The 19,405-nt window shown below is 57.3% G+C and overlaps 2 protein-coding genes across 5 annotated transcripts; one reads left to right on the top strand and one right to left on the bottom strand.

Annotated features, from left to right (window-relative positions):
• Nucleotides 1–1,766: 1,766 nt before the first annotated feature.
• On the bottom strand, nucleotides 1,767–4,899 carry CCR10 (C-C motif chemokine receptor 10). 3 transcript variants are annotated; one of them, XM_007177702.2, is made up of 2 exons: nucleotides 4,139–4,270; nucleotides 1,767–2,875 (listed from the first exon to the last, which is right to left on the bottom strand). In XM_007177702.2, exons 1-2 carry the CDS (start codon nucleotides 4,148–4,150, stop codon nucleotides 1,808–1,810), a joined length of 1,080 nt encoding a protein of 359 aa, XP_007177764.1. In that variant the 5' UTR covers nucleotides 4,151–4,270; the 3' UTR covers nucleotides 1,767–1,807. The 3 variants fall into 3 exon arrangements, 2 of the variants coding, with proteins under 2 accessions (XP_007177764.1, XP_007177763.1); XM_007177701.2 differs by lacking the exon at nucleotides 4,139–4,270 and adding an exon at nucleotides 2,997–3,138; XR_009006368.1 differs by lacking the exon at nucleotides 4,139–4,270 and adding an exon at nucleotides 4,755–4,899 and having other exon boundaries at nucleotides 2,737–2,875.
• On the top strand, nucleotides 4,551–19,327 carry CNTNAP1 (contactin associated protein 1). Of its 2 annotated transcripts, XM_007177700.2 has the most exons (24): nucleotides 4,551–4,684; nucleotides 5,555–5,656; nucleotides 5,751–5,944; nucleotides 6,394–6,541; nucleotides 6,624–6,827; nucleotides 7,439–7,623; nucleotides 8,233–8,376; nucleotides 9,000–9,261; nucleotides 9,765–9,914; nucleotides 10,173–10,344; nucleotides 10,806–10,912; nucleotides 11,059–11,178; nucleotides 11,562–11,765; nucleotides 11,964–12,120; nucleotides 12,206–12,333; nucleotides 12,643–12,828; nucleotides 13,668–13,889; nucleotides 14,146–14,385; nucleotides 15,288–15,641; nucleotides 15,801–15,928; nucleotides 16,387–16,480; nucleotides 16,671–16,916; nucleotides 17,025–17,072; nucleotides 17,890–19,326. In XM_007177700.2, the coding sequence occupies exons 1-24, from the start codon at nucleotides 4,621–4,623 to the stop codon at nucleotides 18,156–18,158; spliced, it is 4,128 nt and encodes a 1,375-aa protein (XP_007177762.1). In that variant the 5' UTR covers nucleotides 4,551–4,620; the 3' UTR covers nucleotides 18,159–19,326. The 2 variants fall into 2 exon arrangements, with proteins under 2 accessions (XP_007177762.1, XP_057392548.1); XM_057536565.1 differs by lacking the exon at nucleotides 16,671–16,916 and having other exon boundaries at nucleotides 17,890–19,327.
• Nucleotides 19,328–19,405: the final 78 nt, after the last annotated feature.

The following is a 19,405-nucleotide window of genomic DNA, read 5'->3' as shown; positions in this document are numbered from 1 at the left end:
ATAGAGAAAGGCTCCGACTGCTGCCCTCTGCACCCCTGTCTCGTCTCAGGGTTCCAGAGAAAGGAAAGAGCCTTAGCTACCTGCGCCAAGCACAGCCCTAGAGGTAGCCCTCCGCCCCTGGATGAAGGAGTCCAGTTCCGCGATCTGAGTCACCTCCTTTTGAGGTGAAGAAGCTGAGGCAGAGACTCTGGGAGAGTGCAGACCAAGGCCGGAAATAAAATCTAATGTAGAGCGCACAGCTCACTGAACTCCAGTTGGGAGAGTGACTTCGGATTCTAGGGAATTCCGTGGTCTTCGAATGGAGTGGAGGCTTCTCAGGGTGACTATCCTGCGGTTCTGTGTAGGAAGGGGTTAACCAAGGCTCTAAGAGGACGGGGCGGGGCCAGAGGAGGGGCGGGGCCAGGGCGACCGCGGGCGCGCGCGTGCGTTGCTGACTCAGCGGCGATTCCTGAGATCACTGGTGGAGGGTTCCAGGTTGGCCCCCAGTGACTGGCGTGTGGGACCCTTTGAAGATCGGCGCTATGTCCGGGACTTCCCTGGATCCTGACCCCTGGAGCCCGTGGTTCTTGGTCTCAGCCGCCGGAGACTCCGAGAAGGAAGGCTAGCCCGAGCTGGGCGCGGCGGGACAGGGCGGGGACGACAGGCCAGCGCCTCCCTGGAGACATCCCCGCCACGCTCCGCCCCTCTTGCCCTGGGTCCCCAGACTCCAGGCTGGAGTGGTCGGGGCAGCTTGGCTGACCGGATATTAAACTGCGAGAGTTGTCGCACGTGGACACCATCCTGCCTGTCGTGACTGTGTAAAACAAAGACCAGGAATCAATGTCTTTAGAGGCCATCCCAGCCTTGCCCTCGACCCAGATGAGAGTGGCCTGCGCTGAGACTTCCTAGGGATGGAAACACCACACCATATACTCTCTTCCCTCTCTGGATCCCAGGCCCTTGCCTGCAGGGAAGTTCTTTCCGTTGTCTAACCTCTCTCTTTCCGGCAGGCTCAGTACATTCCCTCTGACCCCGTCCCCAAGGAAGATGGAGAATGGCTGTCACCCCACCCCCACCCCGCCCGTGATAACCACTCTTTGGATATTTGCAAATTGGAATTCTCTCCTTGGATTTTCTCCAAGGTGAAAAACTGCGACTCAACTTTTCAAATAACTTTTTTCTCTCCACCAGCGAACCTTAGACGGGACTGTAGAGTGGTAATCGAATCCAACCCAAAACGGGAATCTCCTGGCCCCGTTCCTACCCCCACACCAGGCATAGGCACACACACAGTCCCCGACAGCCTCAGCCGGAACATTCCAGAGGCCGGGAACTCGGTACTTGCTAAGGCAGCCATTACTGGATTGCACTCTGGTTGTTAGAAAGCTCTTTCTTACACTATTTCAGGAGGAACGCTCGCCCCTCGGCGCCTGGCAGCTTCCCCACCTCACCTCTGTTGGCAGAGACCGGGTGAAGGTGGAGGGGGTGTCAGTGCCTAGAGCTTTAGCAGGCTTAGCAGCCCCTCACCCCCACCCAGGCTCTCAGCGCCTTCCACTTAGAGCCAAGCGCGGCGGAGTGCGAAGGGGCGGGGCCGGGGGGGACCCACCAGCTCTGCCCTGCTACAAATCACTTCCAAGCCGGTGACTCAAAAATAGTAACAGTTGTTGGGTTGCCCCTCATTTCCATGTTGTCAGTTTAATGTGCCAAAGTACAGAAGCAATTCCTGAGGTCCCTACCTCTTTCTCAGTGTCCCCCACCTACTCCCCCTTCCCACTACCCTCCCTGGAATCATTTCCTTAGCCCGCCCCCCTCCTCTTGATTCGCAGCCCTAGTAGTCCCAGAAGGAGATACTGTTGGTCTCCGTGGGAGCCGAGCAGGAAGAAAGGCGGGGCCGGCGGGGGCAGCGGCCGCGGTGGTGAGGCCCTGGACTGCAGCGTCGACCCCGTAGCAGCCTCCGCAGGTCCTGGCGGAAGCGCAGGCCCAGAAAGGCGTAGAGCACGGGGTTGAGGCCGCAGCGGGCGAGGGCCAAGCCCCCGGTCACCAGCAGTGCCAGATCCTTGCGCTTGCTGGCGGGGCAGCTCCGCTCGCGGGCCGCCAGGAGGTCGGCAGTATCCAATAGCAGGGCGAGACTGTAGGGCAGCTGCAGCACCACGAAGGCCGCCACCAGGGCCACCACGACGCGCAGCGCGCGCCGGCGCTCGGGCCCCCTGGTGGCCAGCAGCGTGCGGCCCAGGAGCGCGTAGCAGGCCGCCATGACGCCCAGCGGCAGCGCGAAGCCCAGGACCACCTGCGCCACGGCGCTCACCCCCTTCACCGTCTGCGTGAGGCCCTCGGGGAAGATGAGACGGCAGCGCCGCTGGCCTTCTCGCTGCCCATCCTGGCTGAAAAGGAGAGCAGGCAGCGCCAGGAGCAGCGACAACAACCACACGATGACTGAGACCAAGTGTGCGCGGCCCGGCACCGGGGGCCTCGGTCCAGTTGGGAGGGCCCGCGCGATGGCCACGTAGCGGTCGGCGCTGATACAGGCCAGGAAGAGGAAGCCGGCGTGGAAGGAGGCCGAATAGAGGCCCGAGATGGCGCGGCAGGTGACACTTCCCAGACTCCAGCCCTGCAGAGCCCCGGCTGCGGCAAAGGGCAGGGTCAGAGCCAGCAGAAGGTCGGCCAGGGCCAGCTGGAGCAGGTGCGCGGAGGTGGGCGAGCGGGCAGCGCGTCGGGCCGCCAGGTGCGTGGCCAGGACCAGGCCATTGCCGGCCAGACCCAGCGCAGCCACAGTCAGGGAGACACTGGGTTGGAAGGCCCGACTGAAGGCCTGGACATCGGCCTTGTAGCAGAGTTCTGGCAGCGGCTCAGCCGAGTATGCCTCCTCATCGTCCCCGGAGTAGGGGCCCCAGGAGACCTGGGGAGGCCAAAATGAGAAGAGAGATCTTATGAGACATGCCTCCACCACACACCTCCCCCTCCCACACATGCGTTCCAAGCTGGGGGCTCCTGTGTGACCAGGTACAATGGTACAGTACCCGGGGAGAAGACATAAACTCTTCTCCACACTCTTCTTAGCACACCCTCAGACAGGCCTTGGCTTCCCTTGCACCCCTGCTGCCTCTACATCCAGCTTCCTCGGTGACCTTGAGTGAATCACTTGCTCTTTCTGGCTCTCCAGTTGCCTAATACATAATGTCGAGATTAGAAATCCTGACCAGCCCACCCGGCAGGGTTGTTTGAAATAAGGAAGATAATGAATGTGAAGCATCTGTGCTCTCCATAGGCCAGGTGTCTGTATTATTAGTAAATCTTAGCGCTTCAGTTCCTCTGCAGCGCCCTCTCCTGGAAGAACACCCACATGCAGACTTTGCCTGAGACCTGGTCCCTGGACTCCATGCTTGGTCTGGAGAGGTTTTCTGTGTCTCCTTTCCCTTCTCCCCTTCTCACCCCCACCTCTAAGCCTCCAGTACAGGTGCACTGAACTACTCATGACAAGGGGGTCGTAAGGGTTGGAGCTCAGGTTTTCTGGGCTCAGTTGGGACCTTAGATCTCTAGGTTCAGCTCATCCTCCCTCTCAACCCCAGTCCCGTCCCCCAACCGCAGCGTCTCATTACCAGCCCTATCTATCTGGAGGGCCCCTGGTCCCAGAGGGCTCCAGGCATCCTAGGTAGGTCATAGCATGGCAGAGGCCTGGTGCCAGGTAGGGAATCCCATACCTTCACCTTACCCTCCCTCTCTGTAACCGTTCCCCCCCTGCCCCCACTCCCACCTGCTCTGCGGGCTCAGTCCCCATCTCTGGCTACTCGGGTTTCTGAGGTAAAGCCACTGGGGACAGAAGTTAAACTAGTGGGACAGGAAGGAAGGGGCGGGGAGAAGGGCCAAGAGGGCGGTGGGGATTAGGGTCCGTGGGCCCTCTTTACCTAACTTTCCTATTCTACGTCCTAAAAAATAATTTCTCTTTACCGTGCCAGTAGAAAAAGAATGGCTTTTGGAATATCATCGTTTGCTAGCCACCTGTGTGATCTTAAGTAGGTTTTCTGACCTCTCTGAGCCTCAGGTTTTTCATCTGCAAAGTGGAGTGAGGTAAAAATGCAGAATTCACAGGGTGCTGAGGGTGCCTAGCACGGGTGCCTGGAGCATAATTTGCTGTCAGAAAATGTTAGATTCTTTTACTTACTCTTCTCTCCATCTCCAAGCACCCTCCTCTTCCATCTCCCTTTTCTTGGATTTTTCAGGACCCCCTAACCGGCCCTAGCCTCTCTTCCCCCATCCCTGAGGCCACCGTCCCCGTCGGCCTCGGGTTATTCAGGGTATTTCCCGGCGACGGGAGGCTCTCTACCCCCGCCCATTCGCAGCAGGGCTCAGGCGCGCGCTTGCGCGGGGTCCGGGAAAGCGGCGCGTGCCAGGAGAGGGAGGCTGGGGGAGGGGAGAGGTGAGAAGAGAGAGGGTTGAAGGAGAGGCGAGAACAGCGGAGAACCAGGAACAGCACAGAGAGAGACAAGGGAGAAGGGTTAGGGTTAGAGAGGGAAGAGGGAGGGGTGGGTAAGGGGGAGAGAGCCATCCGCTGCGAACCCCAGGAGGAAAGCCCGAGCTGGAACTGGAGCCCTAGCCGGAGACGGGCACTGGGAGGCGGCCGCCGGGATCCGTCAGCCCTGCACGATGCGTCTCCGGCTCTTCTGCATCCTGCTCGCCGCGGTCTCGGGAGCCCGGGGCTGGGGCTACTGTGAGTGCGGGGCTCGCAGGCAGGCGGGGTTGGGCCTGGGAGTTTAAGGTCTGCAGGGCGGGTCCCTCACCGCATTGCGGCTGGGTGGTCGCGGCTCCCTTCCCGGCTGGCGCGCGCTCGTGTGCTTTCATCCTTTCCTGCCTCTCCCCCGCGCTCCGCAATGCAGCTCCGAGGCTGGCGCGCGCGCCCGGCGCTGGGGCTGGGCTCAGAGCTGAAGATAGAGTCGGCCCGGGCGGGGATTTGGGACTGGGAACCAAGCGGGAGCTAGTGCCTGGGTTTGAGGGTTGGGAATAAGGGTGGTGCCAGTGACCGCGCTAGGGTTAAGGTTTTGCCAGGGGCTGGGGCTGGGCTTGGAGCTGGCCCAGGGACCAGGGTTTGGGGCTGAGGCTGGGGCTGGATTTTGGGGTTGGGATCCATGCAGTATTTGGTGACCCTTTATGATGCTAAGGTTGGACGTGGAACTGGTGATGGTGCTTGGACTGGCTGGGGTTGGGACCAAGGCCTGGATTTGGAGTTGGTGCAGGTCTGTGGGTGCTGCTGACTGGGATTGAGGCTAAGGCTGGGGCTGGATTGGTGTCTTGGGGTGACTCAGGTTCTAAAAGATGCTGAGGTTTCGGATTGTGTTTGTGGGTGTACTGAACCGCAACTGGTACTAGGCAGGGTCTGGCCTATGGGTTCTTCCAGAAGAAGAAGGCAGCCTCCCCGAAGTGTGCAGCTGTTGCTGCAGCCCAGGTTGAGGAGATGGTTTAAGTTAGGGCTGGGTCTGCAGTGGGGGAGAGAGAAGAAAGAGCTCCGGTTGCTCAGCGTGCTGGGCCTTTGGGAAGACTGGGAGGGGCCACCCTGATCAACATGTCTGTTCCCCCAACCCAGACGGCTGTGACGAGGAGCTGGTTGGGCCCCTATATGCACGATCCCTGGGCGCCTCCTCCTACTATGGGCTCTTCACTGCGCCCCGTTTTGCCCGGCTGCACGGTGAGCGTGGTGGCGCCCCATGGTGGGGTGGGGGACTCTGGAGGGCTGGAGGTAAATGGGGAGCCAGTGGTGAAAGCCCTTGCCCCTTCTATAGGCATAAGTGGATGGTCTCCCCGGATTGGGGACCCAAATCCCTGGCTCCAGATCGACCTAATGAAGAAGCACCGGATCAGGGCTGTGGCCACGCAGGGCTCCTTTAACTCTTGGGACTGGGTCACACATTACATGCTGCTCTATGGCGACCGAGTGGACAGCTGGACACCGTTCTATCAGCGAGGGCACAACGCGGTACTCCAGGCTCCCTGCGCACACACCTGGGGAACCTTTTCAGCTCTGTGACCTGGGCTGGGCTGGGCACAATCTTGGGGGAAGGGCAGGAGGCGGTGGTGAGGGCACAGATGAGGAGCAGTGACTTCCTCCCCAAGGACTCAGTCCAGAGGGACTGTCGGCTCGCCATGTGTGCAAGATATTCCCAGTGACAGGGTTTAACATACTTCAAGGTAAAATCTGGGAGAGCTTCATGAAGGTGGTGACATCTGAGTTGACCTTTGAGGATATAATGGGACGCTCTAGGCTAGGGAAACTGTGTTTGTGTAAAGCCATGAAGGCAGGGGAGATAAGGAGTGTTTGCCTTCCAGAAGTCGAGATTGGCTAGATGCGACAACTGTGGGCTGGGAGGCTGTGGAGAAACAAGTAGAGGGTGGGGACGTGGTCACTCCTCTTCCCTTGCCCCTCAGACCTTCTTCGGTAACATGAACGAGTCGGCGGTGGTTCGCCACGACCTGCACTACCACTTCACGGCGCGCTACATCCGCATCGTGCCCTTGGCTTGGAACCCGCGCGGCAAGATCGGCCTGAGGCTCGGCCTCTACGGCTGTCCTTACAGTAAGGGGCGGGCGGGGGGGGGTGGTGCCCGGGAGACAAAGAGTCTCTCCGGTCCCCAACCCACCTACTGCCCCTCGCGCAGAGTCCGACGTGCTCTATTTCGATGGCGATGATGCCATCTCGTACCGCTTCCCGCGAGGGGTCAGCCGGAGTCTGTGGGACGTGTTCGCCTTCAGCTTCAAGACCGAAGAGAAGGACGGGCTCCTGTTGCACGCCGAGGGCGCCCAGGGCGACTACGTGACACTCGAGCTGCAGGGGGCGCACTTGCTGCTGCACATGAGCCTGGGTGAGCTCAGAGATCCCGGCGTAAAGCCTGAGGCTCTCCTCCCATGTCTCTTGTTGCACCTCCTCCGCGAAGCCGCACACCACTCCTTATCCTTCCCTTCCTTAGTGTTTGGACCAACCCGCCTTTTTCGTGTAAAATTTGGTGCTAGCAAAACACTGGACTCGGGATCAGGAGAAGCGGATTCCAGTCTCAGCTCTACCACCTACCAGCGGGACAAGCACTTCCCCAGTCTGTTTCCTCATTGTAAAAACATTGTATATACGTATACACACACGCCTAAAGCGTTATTATTTTGTATCTCAATCGCTTTTCATAATATCCACATGATGAGGTAGAAGCAACTATCGTGTCTCAAGTTTTACTGATAGGAAAACAGAGGCTCAGAGAGGTTAAATGGCTTACTCTAAGTCCATACTTGCCAATGGCCACTGCTCCATCCCAGGCTGAGGGTGGTCCAGTCTCTATATGCCCACCTTCCCTGGCTGCCCTGGGCCCTGGGCAGTCCCTCCTCTGTGCTGCCGGCTGCTGCTCTGCCTGGGGGCTAGCTGGGCAGTAGGGCTCGCTTGGGTTCTCCAGGTTCCAGGTCTGACCCCACCCCTCCCCACCCTCAGGCAGCAGCCCCATCCAGCCAAGGCCCGGTCACACAACTGTGAGCGCTGGTGGCGTCCTCAATGACCAGCACTGGCATTACGTACGTGTGGACCGATTTGGCCGCGAAGCAAATCTCACCCTGGACGGCTACGAGCAGCGCTTCGTGCTCAATGGCGACTTTGAGAGACTGAACCTGGACACCGAGGTGAGCGGAGAGGGGAGGAGCCATTTGGTTAAGTGGGGTGCTGGGTGGGCCGGTGGGGGACAGCACTTTTCTCTACCAAAGGTAAGACTCTGCTTTCGGGTTTCTGAATATGCTAGCAGCTCTTGGGAAACTCCCAGAAAGGCCTGGGTTTTTGTTGTTGCTGCTGCTATTAGCACGCAGATTCCCGGGCTCCACCCCAGAACTACTGAGATGGAGTCTGGAAATCTGGACTTGGGGGATCGGGCAAGATGAGAAAATTGGCCCCTTCAGGCCCTGATCTACAGATAAAGAATCTCAGACAGGTTCATTGACTTACCTAAGGGCATGCAGCCAATTTGTGGTGGAGTCAGGGCTAGAACCCAAGCCTGGGGAGGCCCAGCGAGCTTCCAGCTTCAATACCGATACTGGGGCAATGTGTGTCTCAAGTCTTATAAAACTCAATCTGCCTGGAGCGTGGGAAAGTGTACAGCGGGGGAGCGCGAGAAAGGCGCGCGCGCTGCCGCGCTTATCGGCTCAGTGGAAAAACTTCTGGAAACTTCACTATTGATCCTGATGGGAGTGGCCCCCTGAAGCCATTTGTAGCGTACTCACTGCTCACTCCGCCCGCAGATGTTCATCGGGGGTCTGGTGGGCGCCGCGCAGAAGAACCTTGCCTATCGGCATAATTTCCGCGGCTGCATGGAAAACGTAATCTTCAACCGAGTCAACATCGCGGACCTGGCCGTGCGGCGCCATTCGCGGATCACCTTCGAGGCCAGTGGGCAGGGGGATCTGGGAGGACGGGGCGTCAAAGCCGCTTGGAGCCAAGAGGTGGAGTGGGAAGAGATATTGCGAATCATGTAAAAGCCGAGGACCCCTCTCCCCAGCCAGATGCTCAAGTGGGGGTGATGATGTCATCACTGACTCACAGGAGGTGCAAAAGGCCAGCTCCCAACCCCCCAGTTAAAAGCTGTGGTCCGGTCTAAGCATCTCCTCAATTATAACTGAGGAAAATAAGGTGTAGCGACCCTGAGTGGCTCCGCCAGGGGTCCCGCAGCTGCACAGGGGCTGAGGAGGGACTTGAACCCAGGGCTGTTTTGGTGTGTGGGTGTGGGTGCTCCCCCCACCCCAACTCAGGAGCGTAATCAGGCACTGCTGCCGGGAAGCGGGCGGGAAATTGCCTCTCCACGCTGGAAGGAAGGGACGGAGCGGTCGCCCCTGGAGACGATGTAGATCAGGATAGAGTCCTGAAGGCCGACTTGGTGGCTGGAGACCTCCTCCACAGCTGGACATATTTCTGGGGGAGTTGGGGAGGTGCACCCAGGGAACCTCACTCCTCACAGAGGTGGGGCGGGGCATCGGCTCGGGTGCTGAGGGATCCTCACTTTCGTCCCTAGGGTAAGGTGGCATTCCGTTGCCTGGACCCGGTTCCTCACCCCATCAACTTTGGAGGTCCTCACAACTTCGTGCAAGTGCCTGGCTTCCCTCGCCGAGGCCGCCTCGCAGTCTCTTTTCGCTTCCGTACCTGGGATCTCACCGGGCTGCTACTTTTCTCCCGCCTGGGGGATGGGCTGGGCCATGTGGAGCTGATGCTCAGTGAAGGGCAGGTCAATGTGTCCATCGTGCAGACTGGCCGAAAGAAACTTCAGTTTGCTGCTGGTAAGGGGTGGAGGGAAGGGGGAGGCACAGGGAGGCCAGAGAAGGGCAAAGAGCAGAGGAGTCTGTAGGCCTGGACTGAGGCCTTTGCACACTGGAGAGGGGTGAGGGAGTGAAGGGAGGGAGCAGGGCAGGAGGTCCCAGGGCCCTGGGAAAAGGTGGGAGTGGATGGAGGCTGCTGGGAGTTGGGAGGGCGGGGCAGATCTGAGGAGCTAAGGGTGCCAGGAGAAGCAGGAAGGCTGAGAATCCTGGTACTCTCCAGTTCCGGAGGGTCTCTGGAGGTGTCATTCAGTTATGACTTTTGTGTCAGCCACTGGGGTTCCACACAGTGAAGAGAGACATTCAGAGATGTCACCACTCAGGTTGATGAGTGTAAAAATGGGAGGCACATAGGCTACTGTTAGGACACAGAGTGGGGTCGCTGCCTCCCCACTCTAGGTTCTCTTCTAGAACATGGTGCCCCCCTCCTCCCCACCCCCACCACACCATCCTCCTGTCCCGTCCAGGGTTCCGCCTGAATGATGGCTTTTGGCACGAGGTGAATTTTGTGGCACAGGAAAACCATGCAGTCATCAGCATTGATGATGTGGAGGGGGCAGAGGTCAGGGTCTCATACCCACTGCTGATCCGTACAGGAACCTCATACTTCTTTGGAGGTAAGTGGAGGCCGACCTGGCTAGACCCCTGTCTCTGGGTGGGAAGGCCCCATCTAAGTCCACCCAGACAGGGCTACATGGAGAGTTCTGTAGCAGTAAATCCTTCTTGTCCCTCTGGGGCCTTGGGGACTGGAAGGTCACTGTCATTGTCTACTAGCCCCCTTCCTTCCTTCATGTCTGGCTCTCCCTTGGCATCTCCCTGGGGGAGGGTCGCTGGAGTCTCCCCTGGGGAGGGCCTCACAGGGGTGGTTGCTCCAGGTTGTCCCAAGCCAGCCAGTCGATCGGGCTGCCACTCCAACCAGACGGCATTCCATGGCTGCATGGAGCTGCTCAAGGTGGATGGTCAACTGGTCAACCTGACTCTGGTGGAGGGCCGGCGGCTTGGATACTATGCTGAGGTCCTCTTTGACACATGTGGCATCACTGATAGGTATCCAGAAGCCCCTCTCCCTACAAGAGGTGACCCCTCCAAAGCCCTCTTCCATGGTTTCCCAGTGATGAGAATGGCCTTTCTCAATGATCTCCCTTCTCCTGGTCCCAGCTGCTAAGTCTCCCACCTGGGGATGATTCCTCCTTGACCTCTCACCTCCTATTTCTTCCCTTAAAGTGACACATGCTCAGAATGGAAATGAAGCATCTGTTTTTGGTCCTAGAGGGTTTTATTTGGGGAGGGGGGGAAGTAAGGCATTATTTATTCCTTTGGGGAAGGGGAAACAGTCGTACTTGAGCCCTGAGGCCTGCCTAATGCCGCAGCATTTAAGCTTGTTAGATGGAGTATGTTTCACTGGGTTTTGGTGCTCCCAGGAGCTGGGAGTGAAGCTTGTAAGGATCAGACCCTACTCTCAAGCTCCCCATAAGGCTCCTTCCCTCGGTGCTGACCCCCTCACCTAGGTGCAGCCCTAATATGTGTGAGCATGACGGACGCTGCTACCAGTCTTGGGATGACTTCATCTGCTACTGTGAACTGACAGGCTACAAGGGGGAGACCTGCCACCAACGTAAGCCAGCTGGGGTGTGGGGGAGAGTCAGAGACAGGGGAGGTCAGGAGGTTTCTGGCAATCATGAGGCTGCCAGAGATGGTGGGGCTGGCCCTCCTAGCCTCCTGACCCTATAATTGCCTTTTCCCCACCTCACCACCGACCAGCTTTGTATAAGGAATCCTGTGAGGCTTATCGGCTCAGTGGGAAAACTTCTGGCAACTTCACCATTGATCCTGATGGGAGTGGCCCCCTGAAGCCATTTGTAGTGTACTGTGATATCCGAGGTAAGTGGCTCTGATGGGTGGTGGAGGGGCAGCTGACAAGGCAATGCGGGAGTGTGGGGGAAATGGAAGGATGGAAGGGAGGACAGGGGTCAGTAAGATTAAATGGTGGTGGGGGTAAAGGAGGACAGAAGGGGGAAGGGGACACTCAGGGATTTGTAATCTAGCCTTGCAGGTAGATTCCAGCTTCCTGGTCCATTCCAGCTGTCTCATCTCCGGCCTATGACGTTGGGCGCCTAGAGCTGGGCTGGAATGGAGCTGCTGGCCACGTTTATTGGCTCTGGATTGCAGTAGTGGTGCTGGGGGGGGTGGGCAGGGAGATGGGTAGGGAGATGGGTAGGGAATGCCCGTCTCCAGCCACAGCTCTGCCTCTTCCCCTCCCCCAGAGAACCGGGCCTGGACAGTTGTGAGGCATGACAGGCTGTGGACAACGCGGGTGACAGGTTCTAGCATGGAGCGGCCATTCCTCGGGGCCGTCCAGTATTGGAATGCATCCTGGGAGGAAGTCAGTGCCCTGGCCAATGCTTCCCAGCACTGTGAACAGTGGATTGAGTTCTCCTGCTACAATTCCCGGCTGCTCAACACTGCAGGTTAGGGTGGGGGTGGGGAGGGCAAGGGGGAGAGCTGGAGGAGAGACCAGTGGGGTCTGGGAGAAGAGGATGAGAGGGTTGAAGGGAGCCCTGGGCTACAGGATTCAAGAAAGGGTCTGGGCTGGTTGGAAGGGTGAGAGAGGAGCCCGGAGGCTAATGGAGAGCAGGGCCTGGAAACTGCCTGCACCTCTTCCCCAGGAGGCTACCCCTATAGCTTCTGGATTGGCCGAAATGAGGAGCAGCACTTCTACTGGGGTGGCTCGCAGCCCGGCATCCAGCGCTGTGCCTGTGGTCTGGACCGGAGCTGTGTGGACCCTGCTCTACACTGTAACTGTGATGCCGACCAGCCCCAGTGGTAAGGGGGGCAGAGGGACAGGGCTTTCAGGACGCCAGGGACAGCTGAGCGACAGAGGCTGACCCACCGCATCCTGTCCCCACAGGAGAACCGACAAGGGCCTGCTGACTTTTGTGGACCATTTGCCTGTCACTCAGGTGGTGGTGGGGGACACGAACCGTTCCAGTTCTGAGGCCCAGTTCTTCCTGAGGCCTCTGCGCTGCTATGGTGATCGTGAGTGACAGACCCTTTTTGTGTACCCTCCCAGGGTCAGCTCTCCAGTTTCCAAAATCTAGGCTACCTGATCCACTGGGAGTCTCTAGGACACACTGCCAGACACCCCAGCTCCTGGTGTGATATGCCCACACCTGTGTTGTTCCTTGGCACCTTCCTCGGCACCTTCCTCTCTTTCATTACGTGCCTTAAGTTTCCCTGGGGACCCCTAGCTGTCCCTTTTTGCCCTGTCTCCCCCTGACCTGAGGCTGCCTTACTCCTCTCCCCTCCTACCTCGCTGACAAGGCCTTCCTCCATCTGGTTTTGTAGGAAATTCCTGGAACACCATCGCCTTCCACACTGGGGCTGCACTGCGCTTTCCCCCAATCCAGGCCAACCACAGCCTTGATGTCTCCTTCTACTTCAGGACCTCGGCTCCCTCAGGAGTCTTCCTAGAGAATACAGGGGGCCCTTACTGCCAGTGGCGCCGACCTTACGTGCGGGTGGAACTCAACAGTGAGCGGGCAGACGTTGGCGGGGGAAGACGATCCCTGGGGAGGTGTGGGGTGGGTGGAGGCTGGGGCAAGCGACAAGGGGTAAGACGCCCCTCTGCGAGGCAGCATGGAAAGGGCTTCAGAGGGCGCTGGCTTCTACACCCAGCTCTGTCCTGATAGCTGGCTTCGTGACCCTGAGCGCCCACTTAGCCTCTCTGGGCCTTAGGTCCCTGACTTGTAGGGAAGCTGGACTCCTCGGGGGGTGGGGCCTTCTACCTGATGAGCTATGCTTCTAACCTGAGAAGTGGGGCTGGGAAGCTGGCTCCAGGGATCTGAGATTTGGGAGAGACCAGGGATATGAGGTTTTTTTCTTTTTTTATACATTTATTTATTTTTGGCTGCGTTGGGTCTTCGTTGCTTCACGCGGGCTTTCTCTAGTTGCAGTGAGCGGGGGCTGTTCATCGTTGCGGTGCGTGGGCTTCTCATCGCGGGGGCTTCTCTTTGTTGTGGAGCATGGGCTCTAGGCACGCGGGCTCAGTAGTTGTGGCTCGCAGGCTCTAGAGCGCAGGCTCAGTAGTTGTGGCACACGGGCTTAGTTGCTCCGCGGCATGTGGGATCTTCCCGGACCAGGGCTTGAACCCGTCTGCCCTGCGTTGGCAGGCGGATCCTTAACCACTGCGTCACCAAGGAAGTCCGGGGTATGAGGTTTTAAGCAGTTTATGGGTTTTGTCCCAGGCTGTAGACAGATTGGAGGGACAGTCAAGGAGCTCCAAAGGGTGAAGAAGAGGGGTTGTATCAGGTGAACCTGTGAGGGATCTTGGAGGTCTGAGTCCTCTCCCCCTCACCCCCAACGTTGTCCAGCATCCCGGGATGTGGTCTTCGCCTTCGACGTGGGGAATGGGGATGAGAACCTGACAGTGCACTCAGATGACTTTGAGTTCAACGATGACGAGTGGCACCTGGTCCGGGCTGAAATCAATGTAAAGCAGGCCCGGCTCCGCGTGGATCACCGGCCTTGGGTGCTGCGGCCGATGCCCCTGCAGACCTACCTCTGGCTGGAGTACGACCAGCCCCTCTATGTTGGTGAGCAGCAGCCCAGAGGCAGGGCTGAAGCCTCTGACACCTTCCCCCCTCTCAAGGCCACTCTCCTTGTTTCCAGGAACCCTGTGTCTTAGGTCCCGATCGCCTCGACCTCAGAGTGAGCCAAAGGCTCACCTTTCCTCTCCAGTCCCTGGCATCTATTCCGTTCTTCTAGCCCCCTTGGCTCCCTTCTGAACCCCAATGCTTATCCCTGTCTCTGGCTCTAACACCCATTTCTTGACCTGCCCACCTTCCCCAGGATCTGCAGAGCTTAAGAGGCGGCCCTTCGTGGGTTGCTTGAGGGCTATGCGTCTGAATGGAGTGACTCTGAACCTGGAGGGCCGTGCCAATGCCTCTGAGGGTACCTCACCCAACTGCACGGGCCACTGCGCCCACCCCCGGTTCCCCTGTTTCCATGGAGGCCGCTGCGTGGAGCGCTACAGCTACTACACCTGTGACTGTGACCTCACGGCTTTTGATGGGCCATACTGCAACCACGGTTAGTGCTGCTGGTTATGGGAGGACAGGGAGCCATAGGGCATAATGGGATGTAGAGAGGGCAGGAAAGGAAGGAGGGCACAAAGTCAGCATCGGGGAAAACTGTGGTCGTCCTGGGCTCCTGAGCTCTGAGCTGGGGCAGTCAGGCAGTTGAAGATGTTGGGTGACTCCAAAGGCATAAAGTGGGGCAAGGAAGGGATGGTACAGCTAGCTGGCACTAAAAAGATCAAAAGCAACAAGCAAATAACTTCCCCATCTTCCCACTGTCACCAAGGGAACACAGGTCACCCCTCTTGCAAGAATATCCCCCTCAGGCTGCACGATGCCCTCCTATGCCATTTCCTATTTGACAATCGCTGCACTCCTAAAACATGTCTACAACCTGGTTCTTGGTTAAGGCAAGCCTTGACATTCACCATAGCAAGATTCTGCACATATACCCAGACCGCAGCCTCCCTAAGGCTGGTCTAGGAGGATGCGTGAGCAGGGAGGTCACTGGGTGGGAGAAGTCTGGTGAAGTAGGGAGATACAGGGACTAAGGGACTGACAGAAGACCTTTGGTTTTGGTTCGGAAGTGTGAGTAGTGGCAGGTGTACCAGATGGGCGTATGGTGTCTCGATTCTAATCTTGACTGTCCACTTACTGTGTATCCCTAGGCAAGTAGCTACCCACTTCTGAGCCTCACTTTCCCCAGCTGTAAAACGCAGGGATGACCTTTTACATTTCCCATGATTTTAAGATTCCATTCCGTGACACAGGGGTGGCAGAGGACCTAAAAGTGAATGGAGACGGGTTGTGGTGGTGGCTGAAACTGGGGACACGTGCCAGAGGGTGTGTGTGGATGACATATACAGCGTCTGAATGTGGGAACGGGGGCCCTGACCTCACTACCTCTGCCTTCAGACATTGGCGGTTTCTTTGAGCCGGGCACCTGGATGCGCTATAACCTCCAGTCAGCGCTGCGCTCCGCAGCCCGCGAGTTCTCCCACATGCTGAGCCGGCCAGTGCCGGGCTACGAGCCCGGCTACATCCCCGGCTACGACACTCCCGGCTACGCGCCCGGCTACCACGGCCCTGGCTACCGCCTGCCAGACTACCCGCGGCCTGGCCGGCCGGTGCCGGGCTACCGTGGACCTGTCTATAATGTCACTGGAGAGGAGGTGTCCTTCAGCTTCAGCACCCACTCCGCCCCCGCCGTCCTGCTCTACGTCAGCTCCTTTGTGCGTGACTACATGGCCGTGCTCATCAAGGAAGATGGTAAGCCCCCCGAGGCTCTCGCGCTCAATTCCAGCTGCCTCTGGGTGCCCTCCGTTCTCGTAACCATCGATTGACCAATACAAGGGCTCAAGCGCTCTCACAAGATGGGGACTTCAGGAGCTGAGAGGAGACCCCCTCTTCCTCCTCCCCACCCTACAGGGACCCTGCAGCTGCGCTATCAGCTGGGCACCAGCCCCTACGTCTACCAACTAACCACGCGCCCCGTAACTGACGGCCAGCCCCACAGCGTCAACCTCACCCGGGTCTACCGCAACCTCTTCATCCAGGTGCGTGCAGGGGGAGGGGGACAAGGGAGGCGGGCCGGTTCAGACCGTAACCTCGCCATCTAGGTTGCAGCAGTGGGAAATGCCAAACGTTTAGCATTTGTAGAGCACGTTCCAACTTACAGAGGATGTTCATGTGTGTTATCTCATGGGACCTCACAACCGCTCTGTGAGGGAGTTCAGGTAGGCAGCTCTTCTTATCTTCGTTTGACAAATCACTAAAGGGGCTCAGACAGTAAAGTGGTGTTCCCAAAGTCAAACCACCGTAAGCTGCGAAGACAGGGCTCAAAACCAGGTTGTTGGGTTTTTAATACCAAATCCTATGTCTGGGTCCAGGGGTTGCCCACCTGGGACTGAGCTAGGACTCACCACCAACTGGGAGAGGAGAGTCCCAGCCTGGTCTGGGCTACGTCTGCCCCCGGTTCTCCCTCCCTCATCTCCTTTCCCCTCCCCACTCTCAGGTGGACTACTTCCCCCTGACAGAACAGAAGTTCTCACTGTTGGTGGACAGCCAGCTGGACTCACCCAAGGCCTTGTATCTGGGGCGCGTTATGGGTAAGCTGGGGCTCAGAGGGCGTTTGGGGTAAGGAGCTGTGGGTGAAGTCCCTGGAGCCCAGAGGGGAGTGAAGGACGGGGAGTGGCACTGAAGGTGCTGATAAAGAGGAGTGGGAACCTAGCGATGGTGAGAGGGGGCAGGGCTATTGGTGGTCCAAGCCCGTTTCTTTCTGGGCTGCCTCTCCCTCAGAGACGGGAGTGATTGACCCGGAGATCCAGCGCTACAACACACCAGGTTTCTCGGGCTGCCTGTCTGGTGTCCGATTCAACAATGTGGCTCCCCTCAAGAGCCACTTCCGAACACCTCGACCCATGACCTCGGAGCTGGCTGAGGCCCTCCGCGTTCAGGGAGAACTGTCTGAGTCTAACTGCGGAGCCATGCCACGTCTTGTCTCAGAGGTGCCACCTGAGTTGGACCCCTGGTATCTGCCCCCAGGTACATCCCTGGGACACAGTAAAGGAAGGGAAGAGAGGGACAACAGGGAAAGGAAATGACTCTTAACCTGGAGGCGGCTTCTCCTAACTGGTGCTTTCTCTTTTTCAGACTTCCCATACTACCACGATGACGGATGGGTTGCCATACTTCTGGGCTGTGAGTAGCACAGTCACTACCCTGACCTCCTCATTCTACCCTCTGGCTGTCAGCGTTGCCTCCCTGCCCCGTATCCTCAGGGCTGAGGGGTGGTGAAGGCACTAGGTGCATGGTGGTGCCCAGAAGGATGAGACAGGCTATGCTGAAGGTAGCTGATAATCAGGTTGGAGATTTTTAAATGTTTGAGGATGCTATAGACTTTTAATTGAAATGAAATATCAAAATGGGGCTCAAGCTTTTACAGTGATTGTGCCCATCAATGCCTGATCCCACATACTTCTCAGTGGTAGTCCATTGCTGGTCACATTTGACTTTATGACTTTGTGGATCAGATAATCTCCACTTTCTGATGAGCAGCTTAAGTCACATGCTTATCTGTTGGATCATGGTCATTATGTTCCACCAAAGTCAGGTGTTCAATATCTAAAAGGTCCCAGAATTAGGCAGGAACTGTTTATTAAAAGGAGCTTTACCGCACTATAAAAAGGTAAATTTTATGGTACGTCAACTGTATCTCAATAAAACTGTTATAAATGAGGCTAAAGCTAAGGGATGAGGAAATGGGGGTGCAGTAACATCCAGAGAGATGAGAAATTGGGGTAAGTACCAGGGATGTGGAAAGAGAATGTTAGAAACAGAAGACGGCAGGGGATAAGCCAGGAATTTAGACCTACCAGATACTTAAGAATGGCTTGATGTGGCCATACAGCTGATGCTCTTGTACACGTATACTTTAGGCCAAAAGCATACACATGTGTATGTATATAGGTGAAGCCCCAAAGATCTGCCCTGAATTGTTCCTTTTTTTCTCTTTCAGTTTTGGTGGCCTTCTTGCTGCTGGGGTTGGTGGGAATGTTGGTGCTCTTCTATCTGCAAAATCATCGCTACAAGGGCTCCTACCACACCAATGAGCCCAAGGCCACTCACGATTACCACCCTGGCAGCAAACCTCCCCTACCTACTTCAGGCCCAGCCCAAGCCCCAGCCCCGGCCCCAACACCAGCTTCTACCCAAGTTCCAGCCCCAGCCCCTGGCCCCCGGGACCAAAACCTACCCCAGATCCTGGAGGAGTCCAGGTCTGAATGAATCAGGAGAAGGGTTTCAGGGACCAAGTCCATCTCCTCCAAATTCCCCAATTCCTGCCTCTACCCCACCCTGTCAGGGACATTTGGCTCCTCTTAGCTGGCTCTGCTCATCCAGAGGATTTCCCTCCTGCCAAGTTTGGTGGGCAGAGCTACAGATGGGACCAAAGGGAGTGGCTGAGCCTCACTGCCTAAACCAATGCCCTGCCCATCCCCATCTCCCCAGGCTCCTGGTTGTTTGCCTGCCCCAAAGAAGCCTCATGGGGTTGAGACAGGCCCTTCCTACCATCCCTGTCCCAGCTGCTGCCAGGGATTAACAACAGCGTGCAGGGGAGATTAACTGCCTCCCTTCAAATATTCAATCTCAGCAGGGACAGATGTGTGGGATTGCAGGGATGCACGGGGTATGGGGGGAGGAGGCTGCTAAATCATACCCCCCAGCCTTCCCCCTCCCCTGCAGAACATCTTCCATCTGCTTCCACTCAACTGGGGATTAGGGAGGGCTTCACTGATGTCTCCCACCCCCGGTTTTTTGTTTTTTACAGAGACCGAGAGGCCTCAGTTTAGCACCTTAGTACCTCCACTGCTTTACATGCTTTAGCCAAAGCCATAAGAAACTTGCAATGTAGAGAGAATAACGCAGACACACTGACTAGCCAGCCCTCTACTCTTCCTCCCTCTTCCAAGATATGCAGTAGCCCTGGTGCCTGTCCAAAGGCTTGGCCCCCCTCTCCAATGCATGAGGAGCCCTCTTTCCTCCGCTCAGAGATGCTGCTTCGTTTGCCCAGGAGGTCATGTTCTTTATATATATTTTTTGTTGCAAAGTCTCTCTCTAGAGAAACTCTATATATTACTCTAATTTTTTAAATTATCAGTTTATATATAAAAGAAAAAATCAATCGACTGTCCTGTCCTGTGCTGTGCCCACGGTCTGTACTGTGCTTCTCCTGTGCTGGAAGTCTCATGAGGTCGGCTGGTCATTCACCCAAGCCTGATCCGGCCTCCACTCTGAAGCTGTGCTCTCAGACTCGGAGCTGTTCTAATAAAGCAGAGTGACAGAGCCTAAGTGCTGTGTGTGGTAGCTGGCGTCGTGGTTAGGGCACAGTGGGATGATTTTAAGGGAGCTAATCTGACGGCTCCAGAAACTCTATGGGGAGCACTCAAAATCCTTGCATCACCTACTGGAAGCCTGCTTGGCTCTTGCCAACCCCCTACCCCAGATCTCCCCCAACCCCAGATCTCCGTGGACAA

Source organism: Balaenoptera acutorostrata, chromosome 20, assembly GCF_949987535.1.
Source record: "Balaenoptera acutorostrata chromosome 20, mBalAcu1.1, whole genome shotgun sequence".
NCBI lineage: Eukaryota > Metazoa > Chordata > Mammalia > Artiodactyla > Balaenopteridae > Balaenoptera > Balaenoptera acutorostrata.
This window is presented reverse-complemented; position numbering and strand designations above follow the sequence as displayed.

Coding starts and splice junctions, on each gene's coding strand:
- CNTNAP1 (XM_007177700.2), top strand. CDS start 4,621: ATGCGTCTCCGGCTCTTCTGCATCCTGCTCGCCGCGGTCTCGGGAGCC. Junction 14,386..15,287: donor TGGGCCATACTGCAACCACG/GTTAGTGCTGCT, acceptor CTCTGCCTTCAG/ACATTGGCGGTTTCTTTGAG. Junction 15,929..16,386: donor ACCGCAACCTCTTCATCCAG/GTGCGTGCAGGG, acceptor CCCCACTCTCAG/GTGGACTACTTCCCCCTGAC.